Genomic DNA, 19,169 nt, shown 5'->3' on the forward strand with positions numbered 1-19,169 from the left:
TCTCGTTTTTACACTGCTTTCTGGTACTCCAGTTATTGGGTGCCCGTCTGATTTTCCTGAGACTTTTGGTGATTAATGACTCCTCTGAATCGGAGGTAACTTCGTTTTGATTGCCTTGTCGAATTTGAGCGGCACCACTGACACATCATTTGTATGGAGCTGTTTTGTTTTGCCGACAATATCAATACAAGCCCCGTAAAATTCCGTCCGTGCGATTGGCTTTTCAATTTTCCCCGAAAGATGTAGTGTATAATTTTCTTTTCCGTCTTTTGCCGGATTGGGCCATTAATCAAGGCGAAGTCGCCTCAAATGTTGGAGTTTTCGGCTGTGTGGTCTTGACGTTACCAACTTGCTTGGTAGGCCTTTCTTTGCTTTCTTTGGCAACAAACTCACACAAATTGGTTATGGTCTCCGCCCCAATTGATTTGTGTTTACACATACAACATCATTGTTGTATAAATAATTGTATAATTGTTTGATTAAATACGGGAAATGCTCGTCTTCAAAAACATTATAAAGGGCTTACAAATTGAGAATAAACAATAATAAAATGCGGATCGAAATCAACAGAGTCTTTTTCATTATTCACAAAATAGTTTTATTGTTAACAAGAAAGGTCTGGTAACCCACAACTAATATATCCCTGTATCTTATTGTAATTTTTTCGATATTAAAGGACTTACTATTATGCAGAATATAGTAATATAAATTGATTTATCAAATTTTATAAATAGGTACCGGCAGCTAATTTTTATTGTTGTCCGATTTTTATTGTTCCGAATTTTTCATAATCTTTTTATCTTTTTAACTTTTATTTAAAAAGATTTTAAATTAACTTATTATGCGAAAAAGAAAAACAATTATTGGGCTTATAAATTTTAATTTAATCAAAAGCAGACAAACTTCTGTTATGTTTTTGTCTAAATACATAAAATAGCTTATTATAATTATATATTCAATAATTTAACTCTTAACTCAATTCAACACAAAAGAGCGAAGTGTAACATAGAAATTATTGAACTGTATTGAGTTAAAAATCGTATATTTCCAGTAAAATTAGAAGTCAATGACCAAGATAAGTTTCCCAGAACTCGAGATAAAAAAGGCAAGAAGCAGGCAAAAAATGCAAAAAAAGTTTATAGTCATTTCCTTAATCAAAAAGGCTCACTTAACCAAAAAAGAAACTTATATTACTTTTAAGCAAATTGTCTATTTAATTTGTGAACCATTGAAATAATTGATTTGCTTGTTACATTAATCCCAAGCTATTTTTTTACTTTTTGCATCATCAGTAGAAGTTATGTTAAGACCTGTTAAGGGTCAAAATGGTAGACCGAAACTTCAAAAAGATTTTTAAAATAAGTTAAGGTGTGACAAGGTTGAAGCTAACCCTAATTTTAACAAAAGTGAAGACCTGTTTTAACCAAAAAAAAACTATTTTAATGCTTTTGTTAGGCTTAACGTAATTGTTTAAAGCTGTTCAGACAAGGCTTGCTTAAAAACGTGGACTTAATGTTCTGCCCGAGGTTAGATTTCTCCAGAACGTTATTACATAAAATAAATCTATCTACCATGTTTTTTTTTTATAGTGAAGAAAGAAAATGTTTTTTTAATAGTGCTGAACAGGAATTCCCCCAGTAAGAATTGTTCAGATGGAGAAAATATGAATAACCTGTGTTGCATTGTTTTGTTTGGTTTACCTTAGTCGGTGAATTTCACCTTGAATCGAGTATATCTGTGTGCATCGACTTGAGTTCAATGCCCCGAATTCCACTTGCTTCCCTTTATATTTCCAATACTGCACCAGTTGTTTCCAAGTGCAAGTGGCACTTTTTACTTGCAATTAACACTTGTAAACAATTGTACAGCTCTAGAACTTATAAACAAAGCAATTGACCGAATAAACAAGCGGAAGAAGAAATACTATCTATTTATCGAAATAAACAACGTAAAATGATTGAGGATGAACAAAAAGATAAAACAAAAATAAAGGAAAAAATTCAATCTGAAAATGTATAAAAAAACCATTTGGCAAGCCACTAAATATGCCCAGCTAACGATTGCTCTTCAAATGTTCCAACTGAGTGCAAATGTCTCAATCGCCGAGCAAAAGTTAATGAAGCCTAACAATGCGCATGTTGGGCAACCAAATGAAGCCAATCCGAAAATCGAGACATCATTCATCGTCGAGGGTTTTCCGATTCTTCTGCTTGAGGGGACAAATTACAGAAAGAAATTCAAAGAATTTTATGGAAAAAAGGTAGCTGAGTTGAAAAATAATATTATTAAAGGGATTAGGCAAACGAGTTGCGTAGCATAAAATGATGAAAGTAACAAAAAAAGTGGGAGCATTTAGGGATGAATTTCCTTTCTCTTTGAAATTGGTTTGATTAATTCGTTTCATTTGAAATATGCTATTTTGGTATTCAATGTAGTTTATAAAATAAAGAAGACCGGGCAGGACAATTTGACTGATTTTTAAGCTAATGCAAAACATTTTAAATGAGTTTTTTCAAAACGATTGCTGCATTTGGGAAGCCAACATTTTCTATTAATTAGTAACAAATAAAACCAAAACATAGAACAAAATTCAGAATGCATCTCGCAGGAGTTTTAAAAATTAAAAAAAAATCATTAAAAGGCGGCAAACCAAATCCAAAATGTTTTGGTCGACATATCGTACATATGAATACATATTTGTAATATGTATATTGTACAATCTTTGCTTAAACTTGATCATTAGTAATATTTCTCTTTAAAAATCGGGGTTAAGAGTGATATAATATTTCATAAGCTAAATCGCTGGTATAACAGATGAGTTATTTTCTATTTAGAATACATATAAATTATTTAAGAGGGAAAACCACGACACAGTTGGTGCCACAAAAATAGGATTTCCCTAAATTAATTCACTCCGCCCTGCTTGTAATAACCATAACCCTTTCTCCCCAATTTCCCCGACTAAACCTAACTATGCGGTGACAAGTTGCCCTCTTCATAATTCCATTGGACTTGGTTATTGAATTTCTGGGGAAATTTAATTGACTGCCGAAAAGCGACAAAACACAAGAAATAAGAATTGAAGCCCTCGTCAAATCTTTCGACTGACATAAACTGATTGAAAATGCGGGCGGTCGAAAGAGAAAGGGAGAGAGTGGGAAACAATGTTTGAGCTGCCAACGGCGATTTACAGATTGCATCCGAGAGATACACAGATACTCGGATGCCCGAATAAATGGGGAGCGAGGCCCCTACAGAGGCAATTGCCAAGTGCACACGCATTGAGTTATTCGGTCGGGCATTCCAGCAGTCATTTCGCCAGTCGGGCGTTTAGTCAGCCGCACAAAGTTGCCTTCTAACGAATCAACCAAGAACGATACTACTGCAAGATACTTTCGTATGCAGTGCAGCTAACTGAATTTATGTCTGCTGCAAAAAGCGAAGCAGATAGTGATGGTGATCCACGAGATGACTAACTGACAGCCCGTTGATGGGTGGCCTGCTCTGAACTCTCCACCACATGTTGACTTCTTGTCTTGTATCTGTCAGATAAACTTGTTATTTTGCTTCATGCTTTTTTTCCTACTTTTGCTCTCGGCGCCTAGTCGTGTTTTTAATTCTCAGCTTAATTAAATCATCGGGCCAAGCCGCCTCTCGCCTCCCCTAATAAATTATCATCCACCCCGCAGCAACTTCTGGGTCATACTTTGGCCAAATTTATGACGGCTTCGTTTCTGACTTGTGCTAAGTAGAAGCAACCATAAATTTCGAGCAGACTTCAGCGTGCCTCAAGCAGGTTGAGTTCAAGTTGGAGTTTGCAACTCGAATCGCCAAAGTGGCTGAGTGGATTTCGTTGAGGGGTAAAGTTACCCATAAATGTCAGAGAATGCCCGTAAAGTTCAAAATCTGTGGGGTGTAAATTAAATGGGTTGGAAGTACGCGAAATTAATACACAATATACGCAGATAAAGTAATAAATAATAAACCCTTGAGAAACGTTTCTAAAACATACCAAGAAAATATTTGGCCCCCATTATATTAATTTTAACTATAATTTCATCATAATTTAATTATAAACCACTTTCACTCTGAAAGCCGAACCCTATTCTATTGGCTTAAACTCCAAATCGGTTTACAGCTCTATCAAATTTCATATCTTTCGAGATCTTTGACCCATTTTCCCACCCCATTTTGAGCTCCATAAAAACATTCATATCCACAACTATTACTTATCTAGTAAATGGCCATAAAAACCCTTACTTTCATGCTTAGCCACAGAAGTCAAACGATCGCATAAAAAAATGTGAAATAATAGAAAATGTCAACTAGTGTTGTGACCCAAAGGGAAAATTGTTTTTATTATCGCTAGTAAAATATAAATATAATTGTTTGGCCATTAATGGCGCATAAAAGATTATAGGTTTTGTTCTCCTGAATGCCAATGGTCAGCGTGCGTGTTTCATGTGATGGTCGACCACAAATTGCTTAATTGGGTCTGAAAGGGGCAGATTCGAGAGGGAATGGGAGTGGCTTGCTGGCTTTTGAGTGCCACCGTGAGCCATCAAATGCTGACAACTTGAAGTGTGTCACACACAGTGTCTTCAAACAAATTGTAGTCGGCGCTCGTGTCTCCCTGCGTTTCTGCTCTGGCAAAGACTTTTCCCGATTTTCCCTCGTTGCGTGTCTCTAATGGAAATCCCCCCTGTGCCCCTTTCTAGCATTCCCTCTCTGTTTTTGAGGCGCCACGTTAGTTTACACTCAAAAAAAAGTTTTAATTTACAAAACTTTTATTCTGAACGTATGTGAAAGTAACCTTATATAACCGCACGTTATATCCTTTAACATAAATACATTTTACAAAAATAAATTTTTAAACTGATCTTTAATATTGAACTTTTAATACACCAGAAATATTTATGAGTGTGGATAAAGTGCATTTGACATAAGCCAAGTGCAGGTCTCACTCCTTCTAATTGATCAAAGGAGTGGCACCAAGGGGACAGAGTTCGGAGTTCGTGCTTCGGTTTATGGTGATGAGTTCAGTGTCGATATGTGGAGGTCAGCAATTCAAATGATTATGAACTCCATGGGGCTTGACCGTGTTTCGAGCGGGATATCATTGACTTTTGATATGATAATAATAGGGTGGGAATAAAAAAGGTCGGATCTGGGCTCATTGCGTGCAGCTGTCATTAAAGTGATCTTTTGGGAAGATGTTAAAGAACGTAATAAAATGGAGAGGCCTTCATCATTATTATATTTATTATTCGTTGAAGAAAATATATTTTCCTATATATTTCTAGTTTTTGGCCTTGCAAAGTTAGTTTGTCATTTTTTTAATCATTCTTATGTATTTTTCTATCATCCAACTTCAGATATTGACCAAAAACTGAACTTCAAATACAAAACAAAGGTACTTAACAGATGACACACCACTGACTGTGCTTTTATCTTGCTACATTCGTTATGCTGGGAGATTTCATGCCTTTTTTTTGTTCAAGGGTTTTAAAAATTTACTATAAACAAACAAAAGTCGAATCTTAAAGTGTCATTTGCAGCACTTGTCACAAACTCGAGTTGAACACAAGTACTTATAATCAATAAAAGTGTAATCCAAAATGAAATCGAACGGTGAGTGGGCACTGGAAAGGTTATGCACTCGTCAGATACATTTTGAAATAGATCCAATGGAAACGGAAAGTGGGCGTTGCTAATTAGAGTTTGTCCGTTTGACCTTCCGTTTTGGAAGGGAAATTAAGCAACACAATGGAAATATTTAATGAATTAAGCAGCGCTCCTCAATAAAAAATGAAACGTGTTGTGGTTTCGATGTAGTTTCCCCTTGTTTCAGTGCAGCGCTGTTTATAAATAGGTTTAAAAAGTGATTTGATTAGTGGAACCCCAAACAAAGGAATGGAAAATACATTTTAAGGATTTGTAATTGTAATAATTATTGTATAGCAAAGCTAGTACAAAGAATTAAAGTAAATTATGTTTCCTACAACAAATTAATTGCTTTGTTTTCTTTAAAGAAAAAAAGTAAGGTGCTTTAAATTATTTGTATTCTAATTTAATGCTTATAATTTATGATTTTCTTCTTAAAAGTAAAGTAAATTACTTGTTTCAATTGTATTAGACTTTGTTATGGCTATCAGTACTCCGAATTTTTCTCTCAATTCAAATTCAAGACATCCGCAATTTTAACCTCATTTCTGCTGTACTTTATTCAGACTTCAACATTGATTTAGTTGGATTTTCGCCCGGTTGCCATCCTGATTCACTTTTCCTTTTTGCAAGTTCGAGTATCTCGAGTGCATCAACAATTCCCAACATGATTCCTGTTTGTTGTTCAGTTGTACACACACCGACTAAGTCAAAATCGAAAAATGGATAAAAAGTGCTGGCGAAAGAAAAAACTTGTTCAAGCTCTGTCATTGACAAGCGGAGAGTGCAACGTGCAATGACAACGAGAACATAAAAAGTATCAAGAGCTCCGTCGAACTGTTGAACTTTTACCACGCCCACCGCCCACCGCCCACCGCCCCACTCGACTGCCTACCAATGTGAAAGAGGCGGCCTTCATTGATGGCTAAAACAGAGAGGGCGAGCACTTTAAATAAGAACAGGAGAAAGAGACGGACAATTGGGCTCAGAAAGAGACGGAGTGCCCAGACCGAATGCCATTAAAGTGATCTATGAGCTTGTTGAAGTTGCCAGTATTGAAAGCGTGAATAAAGATTGCTGCCCAACACAACATAAATTAAAAGAACACAGTGCGTGCAAAGGGACTTACCTTGGGTTGAAGCTAAAATATTTAACGTTATACATTTTAATGGCTTTCTAATATTAAAATTATATTTATTAATTTTATTTAACTATGTTTTAGGGAACACCTCCGTAAATTTTTAAGACGAAGCGAGTAAAAGAGATTAATTTGTAAGCCGCAAAGTATAGACATTAAGCTTGTTTTTCTCGAAATGACATTTTGAAATCGTTGATCGAAATTTGGCAAATTTAAAAAAAACAATATTTGGTTTTTTGAACCTCGAACTCATTATTATGGCCCCATAATAACAACAAATTTATATTGTTTTTATTGTACTAGTTTCCCTAATATTTTTTTTTGGTATATTATTTGGATTATTATTCTTACGAGAAAAATATCCTAACAATGTTCTATACATATTTTCAAAGATTTGTGGATTCCCTCAATTGACTCGAAATATTTTACAACTATATTTTAATGAAAATACATTTCGTTCCTTGCGTAAAATTAATTCAAAACACACTAATCTTTGAAAACTTAGTGAAATCGGCTCTATCACTTGCACTTTCCTTCGGAATCTCCGAAAAACATTCAGCTAATCAGCTGGGCGCTCATTTGCATCCACAGTCCCCAAAACACACTTGCCTTTTGCTTATCATCATCGATTATAAAATTGTCACGCTTCTGACGACGCACACAAACAATGAAAACATGAAAAAACGCTGGTAACGCCTTTAAAAATGATGCCATAAATTCACAAAATTATGACACGAAAAATAAAACTCACGCCAAACAAAAAACAACGGAGGAAAAAAGTCATTATCAATTACGCCACTTAATTATTTTTATTGGAGCATAAAATGCTCCATTTCTCGGTAAAGCGACACGCACACAGAGCGGATTCTCACTGCCTCTCTCTCTCGCCGATTCTCCCACCCTTCCCCTTCCCGCTGTCACCACCCCCTCTTTTCACCATTTCTCTGCCTTTGTCACACATGTGTGAATGATGTGCTAATTGTCGCGTGCCCACATCTCTTTTAGTGAAGCGGGGGGTTGGGCATTTCCCTGGCTGGAATTCGGATCCTATTCTGGTTCCCCTAGAGAAAAATGGGGAATGGGAGAGAAGTAGGGTGTTCACTAGACGACCTGTAATGGCTGTGACACTTTTGCATAATTCGTTTGGTGTGAAGGGAATAATTGAATGTGATTTTGGGGCTTGGCACCCGCAAAAAAAAAACTGGAGGCGTTGCCAGACACGCACTTTCTAAACGGTTTTTTAAAATTGAAGAAAACATTATTCAACAGTTGACACCAATGACTCCTAAATTGAAGGAATAATTTTCACAAAAAAATTGTGGGTACGCGTTGGAGTCACTCAATCCAAAGATTAGGAAGTCAAATTTTAAATAATTACAGGAATTAAAGTTTTGAGTTTTGAATATTTGTATATGAGACATTTGGAAGAGAAAAACTCAGAAAATATCTAATTATAGTTTTCGTTTTACTTAACAGCCTATAAAGCATTACAAAATAGCCACAAAACCAAGCTAAACAACTATGAAGCTTAATCTCAAGTAAAAACAATTCAGCTAGGAAAAAAATCTGCTGTGCAATTAGCAAAATCAACTATTTTTGTTCATTTGATAGTGGCCCAATTGTCTATGATTTTTTTGCTAGTTACTTCGCGAATGTCTGAGCAATTAAAACTCATTTAGCAGGAAAAACCAAGCTTAAATTGGAGCGGCATGTGTTAGTGTGTTAGTGGCGTTTATAGCGTATTAATTGACTTTTTTGTTGATTGAAAACTATTTCAATTGTGCACTATGGCAATCTCTTCTTTGAACTAATTAAATTAAGGCAAGGCTGCAGACCACCCACGGAAAAATGCATTTTTTGTGTTTGAAAAAGAAGATTAAACGCTTGGGTGAAAGTTGCACAGGAGCAACAAATAAAATATATATATTTGGCCTGACAGCTTTTGCCAATTTCAAAGACTTTTGCGGGGTAATCGGCCATTTCACTTGTCATAAGACTGAAATTCATAAATTAGAGATGACACGACACGATACTATCGGTAGTACCAACTAAGGAATAACTCTTAAGATTTTCTTAAACATTACCTTTACTATAGCTCAAACTGAAAAGTGGAACAAAAATCAGTTACAGCTTATTAACGATATAAAAATCGGCATATCTGATTGATCTATCATTTATCACCTAGATCCTCCCAGCAATATTGTTGCTGCCCACCAGCAACATGTTGCCGCGGGAAGAAACAGGTCTCGCTCGATATTGTTAGATTGTTTGCTGGTAGTTCGACCCATGATTGATGGCTCGTTATTCATTGGGGGCCGTCACTTGAATACTAAACACCCTAGTGACTCAACAAGTTGCAGGTTGCTGCAAAAGCGCACACGCACCAATAAAAGAAGACAGTTAAGATAGAGAAAGAAAGAGACGGGAAACAAGGCACACCCACATTTGATTGGGGTTTCGGCAATGTTTGAGTACGAGGTGATTATGGTTATATGGAGATTCGTATGGAAAACAACAAAGGATGGGAAAACCTTAGGCGGCAGAGTGGTTTGCAAATTTAAACAAAACTACGGATTATCGGTGCAGGTTGTGTAGAATTTGAGCTATAATGGAAATATAATTGAATACTTGTCACTGTTGAGTGTTTTTATATTATTTAATTATATAAAAAGCTTTCCCTTTTTATCAAATCGAAATCATTACAACGATCATGAACTCTTTAAAGAAAAGTTGTCAGGATTGCGAATGCAATTTTGACAAACCTTTTTAAAATGTTCTGCTAAGGCAATTTAAAATATCCTTATATTTGTTAAGGATTGTTCTTACTTCTTTGAGCAGAAAATAAATTTTAAATTTTTTAATTTATCAAATGATTATCTTCTAATAGATTTGCGATCGCAGCTTTCGAATTGCGATCTGAAAAAATGAACACCTAAGCTAAAAAAATTGAAACATTCCTTAGCGACATAGCCAGGTAAAACTATTTGACTTCGAAGTATTTATTTCAAAATAGTTTTAAAATTTTCTTTAAGTTATCAGCGAATGAGAATTCAACCTCATTTCCCATAACAATGTTTATGTAAAGAAATGTAGCTATGTTCTGTAGGAGTATTTAGTGAAAGATCTTCATCAGTAGTCCCTGATTCATAAATTTTTGCGGAATCAAAGGTGAGGTGTATTCTGAGCCACCCCTGCTTAATTATCAAATAACTATTTTGTAAATATTTATACATTTAACTTATATTTGGTTTAGACAAGTTCTGCTCTGATACATAGAGTTCCTATTATGACTTTGTAATTCGCCTTTTCCACGTGCTTTCCGAACTCACACTCCTGCTACCAATTTTGATTTAATGTAAGCAACACACTCCCCGATATCTCGACGCTTGTTAGCCAACTCGGTTTTGTCTTCGGGCTTAACTACTGGCAGTAACTTTTTTATGCTCTCCTAAAAAGAGTGGAAACTTTGGCCAGGCCAAATGACTGAATGGCTGAATGGCTGCCTCACATTAGCAAGTGGCAGAAATGTTACAGAACTCCGGCTCAGACAATTGCAACTTTGTTTCGATCCGCCCACGGACAAACATCTGAACCGAACTCAAGTGCAACTGAAATAATTTTTCTTCTTCCTCTTTTCGTTGCAGGTAAGTGCGGCTAAGACATTAGAAGACAACGGCGACCAAGTAAGTACCGCCACCAACATAAAACCCTCCCACATGGCGGTTTTCTTGTAGACAGTTGCGGTCAAAATAATAGCGGATACACCAGCAATTTGTATAATGGAAACGATTCATTGAATACGATGCGCCTAAAAGCAAAGAAACCGGCGGGCCTTTGACCCTAAACCTAGTATCCGGTTTTAGTGAAATTAAAATAATATTTCTGAATTTAAAACAACAGAAGTTTGCTTGCATTGTAATTTTATGATCGTTTTTATGGCAGCAATATGATATAGGTAGTACTGCTTAGATAATAATACCCGCAAGGGTAAATTGAGAAAATTACGAGAGAATTGATCATATGTTGAATGTAACTATTGCGTTTTGTAACGGCTTTATCAGAGAAAATATTATAAGTAATACATTTATTTCTTCGCAGCACCGTACATTTTGATTGAATTTTTGTATATCATTTTACACTTATATGTGTATATTATACATTTAATTTACTAGATACAGAAAAGTCGTCGTTGGGATGTCGTTTAAAAAAATTGTTTAATAAATGAAAATTGTTAGGCACTGCTTAGCGCGCCCATTTTTATAAGAGTGCCTAGTCAATGCCTATCGATTTGTCATGTAAAATATAGACACGCAAGTTGAACTGAAACCACACCGAAACCGCATCGCAACCACTCCTGACAATCGCCGGCACTTCCGTTGCATTGAACTTGCCTCATGCATATACGCCCCCATCATCACGGCGATCGTCTATGTGCACATAAATTGTAAATGCATCTGTTGAGTCCCGGGTGGATGACCTGCAAACGATTCCGATTCCGATTCCGAACAATTACAATAGGCGTCTTGCTTAACGATCGTGACCAATTTGTTGGTCAACCATCAACAGCAACGATCGACAACCAGATCCCAGATCCCAGTCCCAAGTCCCCATCTCCCACTGCATCTGCAATCGCTTTGCAAATATTTACACACTGAATAGAGAACGGATCTCTATTTGAACAGAGTCGCACCCAGCAAAGACCTGTCCATCAATTCGATGTGCGCCATGCCGATGCAAAGTCTGTGCTTTGAATATTCAATTAAAAATTGGCGTCGACTGCCGCCGACTGCCATGCAAAATCATCGGAATATGAGGGGAGAAATCTATGGGGAAGATTTGAATGCCCTCGAACATGAATTCTTTGTCACAGTGCTCATATAAATAAATGTCGAGAAAGAAAAATTAACACAAGAATGAGACTAACCACAAGAATTATAGAATAACACAATAAAACTTGTGTTTTTGAACTTCCCGACTTCAACAAGCATTTTGAGTTATGCAAACTTCGAGTTAAATTTCTAATAGTAAATAATACTACTTTAAGTTGGGGAAGTTTGGGTTTTAGAAGATCAAATGTTAATACAATTCAAAATGATATTCATAAGTATTAGTTATACAAACAGTATTCTTTTTTCAAAGTTATTAATCATCAAGAACATGAAACAAGTTTTTGAACCGAGTTACAAATATGTCTTTAAAATGCCCATATGTTTATACATTAGTGACTATAAGTTCCAAACAAACAAAGCAAGACTTCCGCTCTCCATCACCGAATCCGATTCAATGCAAGACTTGCGTTCGACCCACTTCCATGTAGGGTATAAAGCCCGACCGATTCATTTCCATATATGTATAGCTCTTGGCGCTGGAAAAGAAAACGTGACTTGTCTGGCTCCCGTCTGCCGACAGTCTTACAGTCTGAATCATTTGCCGCGAACTTACTTTAATTGAAACGTTGGCTCGCGAACTTGACGCTGATTTGACTGGCGAATGACTTTGGGCCTCCATGGCCATATCCTACGATTACTACATTACGTACATTACTTACCCTGTGACCCACATCTATTTAGAGGAAGCCTGGACGAGATGGGTTCGGGAAATGGGAAATGGGAAAAAGGGCCATGTTGGAGTACAATTTATGACTTTCATTTGTGTTTTTCTCGCACAAATCACGAATGCGCCACAACGACACCCGCAGCAAATAAAATAAATTGAAATGTGGGTCAATGTTTGTGTTGTTGTGGCTTTGTTTTTCCTAGAGGGAATCACCCAAATGACCCGTCAACAAACCACACTGAACCTAAATACGAATAGATAGCAGTAAATGCCATTTATTTGTCCCGCAAAAAAAAACCAAAGCCCGTCGAAACAATCGGATTTTATTGTTCATATGCATATGCAAATAGGTCTGACACTAAATGCGCACAAAAAAAACCATTTAAGTATCAGCGAAAATATTTGAAACAAATATTAAAATGTCCCCCGAACATCAAATTCAATTTGCGATCCGCAAAAACCTCGTAACGGCTTTCAATTGTTTGGATTTGCTTTTATAAATGTTATGCAGACGCTTGCCATTTTAATTTAATGCAAACATTTGTGCCACAAAGATTAATTATTAAATGTTTATGTGTCGCAGATTTTGTTTGCTGCCAGCATGGAATTTAATTGATTTATTTTATTTTCCTTTATGGCTGACTGTTGTTATAAGGTTTAGGTGAGCAATTGTTAAAGAAAATTAACGAGCTGCCTTTAAATATTGTTGCAAAGGGTTATTATTACATGGGTTTCACAACAAAAATAAAACTACAATTTTTTTTAAGTTGCGCTTCCCATTCTATTTACCCCAACTCAAAAAGTTAAGTTAAAAAGTTTACAAAATTTACTTTTTAATTTTCTTAGCACCGTGAAACCAAAGTGACTTGTTGTTTTAATTTCACTAAAGATTTTATTTAAATAAGATTTGGTGATATTTCAAACAATTACAATTATTTTTTAGAATCGATTCTTCCTAATATTTTTCATTTATTTATTAACAAACCTCAAATTCTATTGGCGTTTAAAAATTCTATGCATTGATATGTCTTAATAATATTTTCCATCTATTAAGTTTTAGTTATCAAAATGTTGTCCAATACAAACGTTTTGATTATTTATTTATTGACGGACTAATGTCTATTTGATAAAATAATTTCATTAAGTTTTGCCCTGTCTTCACAAATGTCAGGACTCAGACGGCAATTGAATTGGATGTATCATCTTCACCTCACTAATTAGGTTTATGTACACACAACTCTACCTGGTCTGAGATCCGCCCCCTTCATGGAGTTTCCCCTCCCAATCCGCAGCCGCAGTTCATTAGCCTCTATTAGGGCGGGAAAAGCGGCAACTACAAGGGGAAAATTAGGCGGGGAAAAGCGGAGGAGGTGGAGGTGCGAGGAAGGGGAATGTGAATTGCATTCACAGAGTAGCATATAATTGTAAGACTGTGGGGCCATTCAATTAGGAGCAGCAAACATCTCTGAATAGCAGGAAAAAAGGGTAACCACAAACTCCAAGCTGAAAAACTAAAAAAAAATTTTACAGGGCAAACCTCAAACAGAGTTCAAAGTGCTAGCGCTCTGGGAAGATATAGGGAAAACAGACTGAGCACTTATCAAACGGGCTTAATGTACGATAAACTGGGTTTGTATTCTCCTCTCGAGAAAACATACCACTGATAAGAGGCTGCGGCAGAAGTTCGGTTCACAAAAACTGTTGACAATAAGTAAAAAAATTAGAAGAAGAATGATGGGTTGAGAAGTTTCGGTTGCTAATGAAATGGCTTAAGCGAAAATTATCAAAACCCCAATGAAAAGGGGAAATTAATAAATTTAAAATTCAAAAGATGAGTAAGCCCAGCCAACGAACCCTAAATACCAAAACCAAAGACAATTGACTTTGACTTCCCCTTCCATTCAATATTCCTAAAGTGCACACCAAATTCTCGAGAAACTTTCAAAATGTTAATGCTCCCTTAGTCATGAATTTTAAGCCCTTCAACATTGGCAGCATCATCATTTATTCAAGCCAAAAGCCTGTCATGGACCTATAAAATGAAGAAAAAGTAGGAAATTTAATAAAACACGAACTAAATCAATAAATTGCAACGTCTCAAAGGGAAGTGGTAACTTCCAAAAACTGGCATTAAATATGCATGCCAAACACTTAGGAGGGTGCGTATGCATGTGCAACTGTCGGTAAGGTGCAAGTGTGAATGATATTTATATCATTTATACAAGGGCAAAAATAACAAAATTGGGAAGAAATTAAAAAAAGAAAATAAGAAAAGCAAAACAGAAGTGAGAGAATGTTAGCGAGGGGAGAATTTCTCACATAATCTACAAGGAACTGCTCATCATAAAATACGATTAAATAAACAAACACAGATGAGCGCTTTGGTTGAACTTTTAGCATTTTAGAATCACAATGAAGGGCAAGAGCTTAATTAATTTATTGATTCACTTTGAAGAAATATTGCTGCACTAAAGGATATATATGATCAAATTTAAGTCAAGAGAATAATAATATTATTTTGGCTCAATCGAGAGATTTATAAACCAATTTAAGAGCCCACTTTAAATGAAGTTAGATTTAATGCGTACAAATCGGAGTTTTCAATAAGACACTTAAGATGATATATTTTATTCAAAAGTATTTATTCAAAACGCTTTTCGGTATGGCTTTTGGTAAATATATTCATTTTGTGTGTCTGAGGCGAGATATTCAACGAAATCTTATTTATTTTATTTTCACCGTTTCCATTCCTTAATATCCTTATAATTCTCAAAGACTTTCCACTTAATTTAGCTCGCAGAATTCCTTTCATATTGATTCCTCCATTGTAAATACAAACAGCTCATTGAAATTATTTCTTAAAAACGATTGCTTTGTACTCTTCGTTTCTCAGCCAGTCCCTCACTTTCCTGGTCCCTTTGAAACCAATTCAACTTTTTCTCCATCCGTCTTGACCATCAACTGAACGAATTTATTTATTTTCAATCAATGCAGCAGATTCTGCAGTGGCGTCTCCTTATATTTCCCCCGCCCCCTTGCAGTCCAACATATCGATGTTGAGCAACTTTGTCGCCTCGTTTTGTCACTTTTTCAGGGGGTCGAAGGGGGCGGGGTTGGTCAGCGGGGGGGGCGAGGGGGCGGGAAGGTTGTTTGGCGTGCCGCTTGGAATATTTATGAGCTGCGTCCATCGCCTGGCCAGCGTCTTTGGCGTCCATCAACCGACGGAAATCAATGCTGACCCACTTGGGGTTCAAGGAAAACAGGCGGACGTGGAAATGGGATCGGGAAACAGGAGAGGGCAGGCCAACATACCATACCCTCTGTCGAAGAGTGAAAGTCAAGTGAAGAAATTAATTTCCCAGCAAGTCATTAATATTAAGTTTTGCCGGCTGCCCAAAAAGGACATAATGAGACTGGGACTCGAAGACGTCAGTTTAATTGGAGACAACCGTCGCACCTTGTTTTTTTTATTTTCGCTGGTATCTTTTCGCTGCCCCATTTATTATAACGAGCAGTTTTAAAAAAGCTTCACTGCTCTTTTTATTCACCTGTGCCACTCTTACTTCCGCTTCCGCCTAAATTTATGATGTCTTGTACAGGTGATTTTGCTTTTAGATTTTTATTTCCTTGCAGAAGGTATAATGGTTTTAGCCAGATGTTTGTATTGCAATGAAGGGGTTATTTTGGACCCTGTAATGTATTCTTCTGCTTGTCATCATCCCAATACCAGATCAGTGTAAATATGTACACATTTCCAGTTTGAAAAGTGGCCGATAAGACATTTTTTTCAAAAGCTGTCAAATAAACGATATTGTCAAGTTTGTAAAATCTCATTGTTTTTAACGAAACTTATTTATATTTGCATTTTTATTGCACAATCTTATGTTTTTTTTATCATTTAGGGCAATCCTTTGAGTTTTTTTTAATCCAGTTCATAAATCATGGCGATCGATAATGATATAATCAAATACGGTATAACTGCACATGTATTAGACACTTCGGCCAAAGTTAGTTTCCGTTCTCGATTTTACCTAAAAGTGTAAAACACGGCTGTCTTTATTCAGTTGACAGCCAAAACATAAATTTGAGTTGTTGAGAAAAACTAACAAAAAGAGAAAGATACAAAAAGTAGTGGAACTAGAAAAAAAACCTCTAAATAGCTGTTATTAAAATTAATCTACATAAATTTATTGTCGAAGACATTATGAAAACATAATTTCTTGTAGTAATACAAAGTTTAAATATTTTCCGTTAATTTTTTTAATTTTTAATTGATATTTATACCCGTTACTCGTAGAGTAAAAGGGTATATTGTATTCGTGAAAAAGTATGTAACAGCTAGAAGGAAGCGTTTCCGACCCTATAAAGTATATATATTCTTGATCAGGATCACTAGCCGAGACGATCTAGCCATGTCCGTCTGTCCGTCTGTCCGTCTGTCTGTCCGTCTGTCTGTCCGTCTGTCTGTCTGTCTGTCCGTATGAACGCTGAGATCTCGGAAACTATAAAAGCTAGAAGATTGGCATTTTGCATGTAGATTTTCCTACGCAGCGCAAAATGGTGCCACGCCCCCTTTAACGCCCACAATCGCTTATATACGATTTAAAAAATTTAAATATTTCGAAAAAGTAAAAATGCAGTTTTATTGTGTTTATCAATACCTATCTAAATGTAGAAGAAATTTTTCAAATCGGACCATTCGTTCAAAAGTTATGCGTGATCAAAGTTTCTATCTCCATCTCCCTCGCACTCCCTTTACCTGAGTAACGGGTATCTGATAGTCGGGGCACCCGACTATAGCGTTCTCTCTTGTTTTTTGTAAAATTTGTTTCCTAAAGCATAAAGGAAAACCACAAATTTATTAACCTTTCATCTAAAATAACAATAAAGCCTTCGGTTTTAAAATGAACCTAACCTAATATTTTTTGAACAATGAAATTATATAAACCCAAAATTCAAAACGTATTTTATCGGCAAGGAAAAGACACTTGGCCTAAACCTGCCCCGACGTAAAACTTTGCTGCTTTTGCTGGCCACCCACTTTTAGCCTCCCATCGCCACTTGGACTTCCGGTGCAATCGATAGCTCCGCAATTTATGGCCAGTGTTGCCTTACTAAATGAATTTATGGCAAGCGTTTAGCGCCAGCGTTCGGTTTACGAGCTCCACAGTTGCGTTGCACAAATAATATGCGTAACTGTGCCACGCCCACCTACCGCCCACCCTGAACATCCCCACACAAAGTTGGCAATAGTGAAAATTCATTTTCGGTTGTTGGCTGCACTCCTCTTCTCTCGCAGAATGCGGTTTTTCGGGTACTGCTGACCAGAAACCGAAACTTTTTGCGGTTTTTTTTTCGCCTAAACTTTGCCCCCGAGTGCACTCCTTTTTTGCAGCCCTTCTTGGCATCCTTGGCGTGGCAGTTTTAAATTTGTTTAGCAAGCCGTTCATAAATTTGACACTTTTGGCTGCATGTGAGTTTCCCCTGGCTCCGCTCATGTGTCCTGGAAAAGCCCCAGGCGTTTTTGGAAATGTCCAGGTCAAATTTTTCGGAGAAACAGCAGATTGCAGGCAGTCGTTGGCAAGTATTTCTGTGGTTTAATCTCCATGCAAAGTAAACTTCTGGCCTTCGCTGTGGCTTTTTGCAGCTTTGAATTGCAAAATAGTCGAGTTCACTGGGTGGGGGGTGGTTGCTCCAGGAGGCTTTAAGGCGCTTTGCGACTGGCTTCGTCATTAATGTTTTGCGGATAGTTGAGGTTTTCTTTGCCAAAAGAAATGCCGGCTAATTAATGAGACTTTCACGAGTTGGCTATTCAAATAGACTGCTGTTTAATAACTCCAAAGACTTTTTAAATTGTATTGAAAGGCGAATATTGTTGACTAATTAAAATAGAAAATATTTTAATTTCTTTAAATTTTTACAAAGACGCAATAGAAAAATTTAATACCGTAGTTTGAATTAAAAGAATCTTAAAGAATACAAAATACTAAGTATTAGAAGTAGTACTTATAAAAATTAAGTAAATGTGTTCTTACTTATTAAAAAACATTGCGTACCCTTTTTCTAACAGAAGTTGCATTTTGAACAGCTCTATTTTCTGAAATTTTAATGAGCCCCTTTGGATATCCATGTATATCTGCATATCTGACATATCTTTAGTTCATTTTAGACAGATCCATCGACTGACAGCTGTCAGGAGCTTGAATTTCTGCCTCTTTTCATCCTGATTATCTTTAGACATCCTTCTCTGTTTCCCCTTTCACCCCTGTTGCTTCCCATTTGCCTGCCCCAATACAAACATTCCCGTCAGTCAAATGGATAGACATTTAGAGCAAATAAACGGACCTCTCGATGCCCTTATCAAACCAACAATGCCTCAAAACCACCGCAGTACCACCCACAAAGGCGCATTAAGTTGTGGGCGTGCGGGGCGTGGCGTTGATTCATGGACGAGGTGAGGTCGGCATGCGAATCCTCCGTCCGTGGGTCAGTTACAACCCAAATGGCAGCAAGGTGCACCATTCTTAATTTTAACAGGGGCGAAAATAGGGCGGCAGGCGTTGATAATGAAGGGGAGGGGCAGGGAGCCCAGCAGGTGCAATGTAGTGCAGGTTTGGATGTTCAACAAAAGGGCCACCTGGCGCTGCAGATGACAGCAAACTGACGGGGCACAGGTCAACCTGCCAACATATGCGGGGGCGTGCTCAGCATTAACGTGGTAAATGGTAGGGACGCATAAAAACAAAGCATTGGAAAAAATATAACAATATAAATTAAAAACAAAAAAGGTAGCAAACTTCAGCAAGCCGAA

At 36.8% G+C, this 19,169-nt stretch overlaps 1 protein-coding gene across 4 annotated transcripts in view; it reads left to right on the forward strand.

Annotated features, from left to right (window-relative positions):
• Positions 1-19,169, forward strand: part of LOC108037631 (PAX-interacting protein 1) — an 81,685-nt gene that overhangs the window by 45,973 nt on the left and 16,543 nt on the right. For 2 of the 4 annotated variants that reach the window (XM_044460511.1, XM_044460514.1), the window contains one exon: positions 10,447-10,485. The exons of the other annotated variants lie outside the window; for them this stretch is intronic. In XM_044460511.1, coding sequence (XP_044316446.1) covers positions 10,447-10,485 — 39 coding nt within the window. The remainder of the gene's footprint in view (positions 1-10,446; positions 10,486-19,169) is intronic. 4 annotated transcript variants of the gene reach the window in all.

The sequence above is a fragment of the Drosophila rhopaloa genome, unplaced genomic scaffold, assembly GCF_018152115.1.
Source record: "Drosophila rhopaloa isolate 14029-0021.01 unplaced genomic scaffold, ASM1815211v1 contig_2, whole genome shotgun sequence".
Taxonomy (NCBI): Eukaryota; Metazoa; Arthropoda; class Insecta; order Diptera; family Drosophilidae; genus Drosophila; species Drosophila rhopaloa.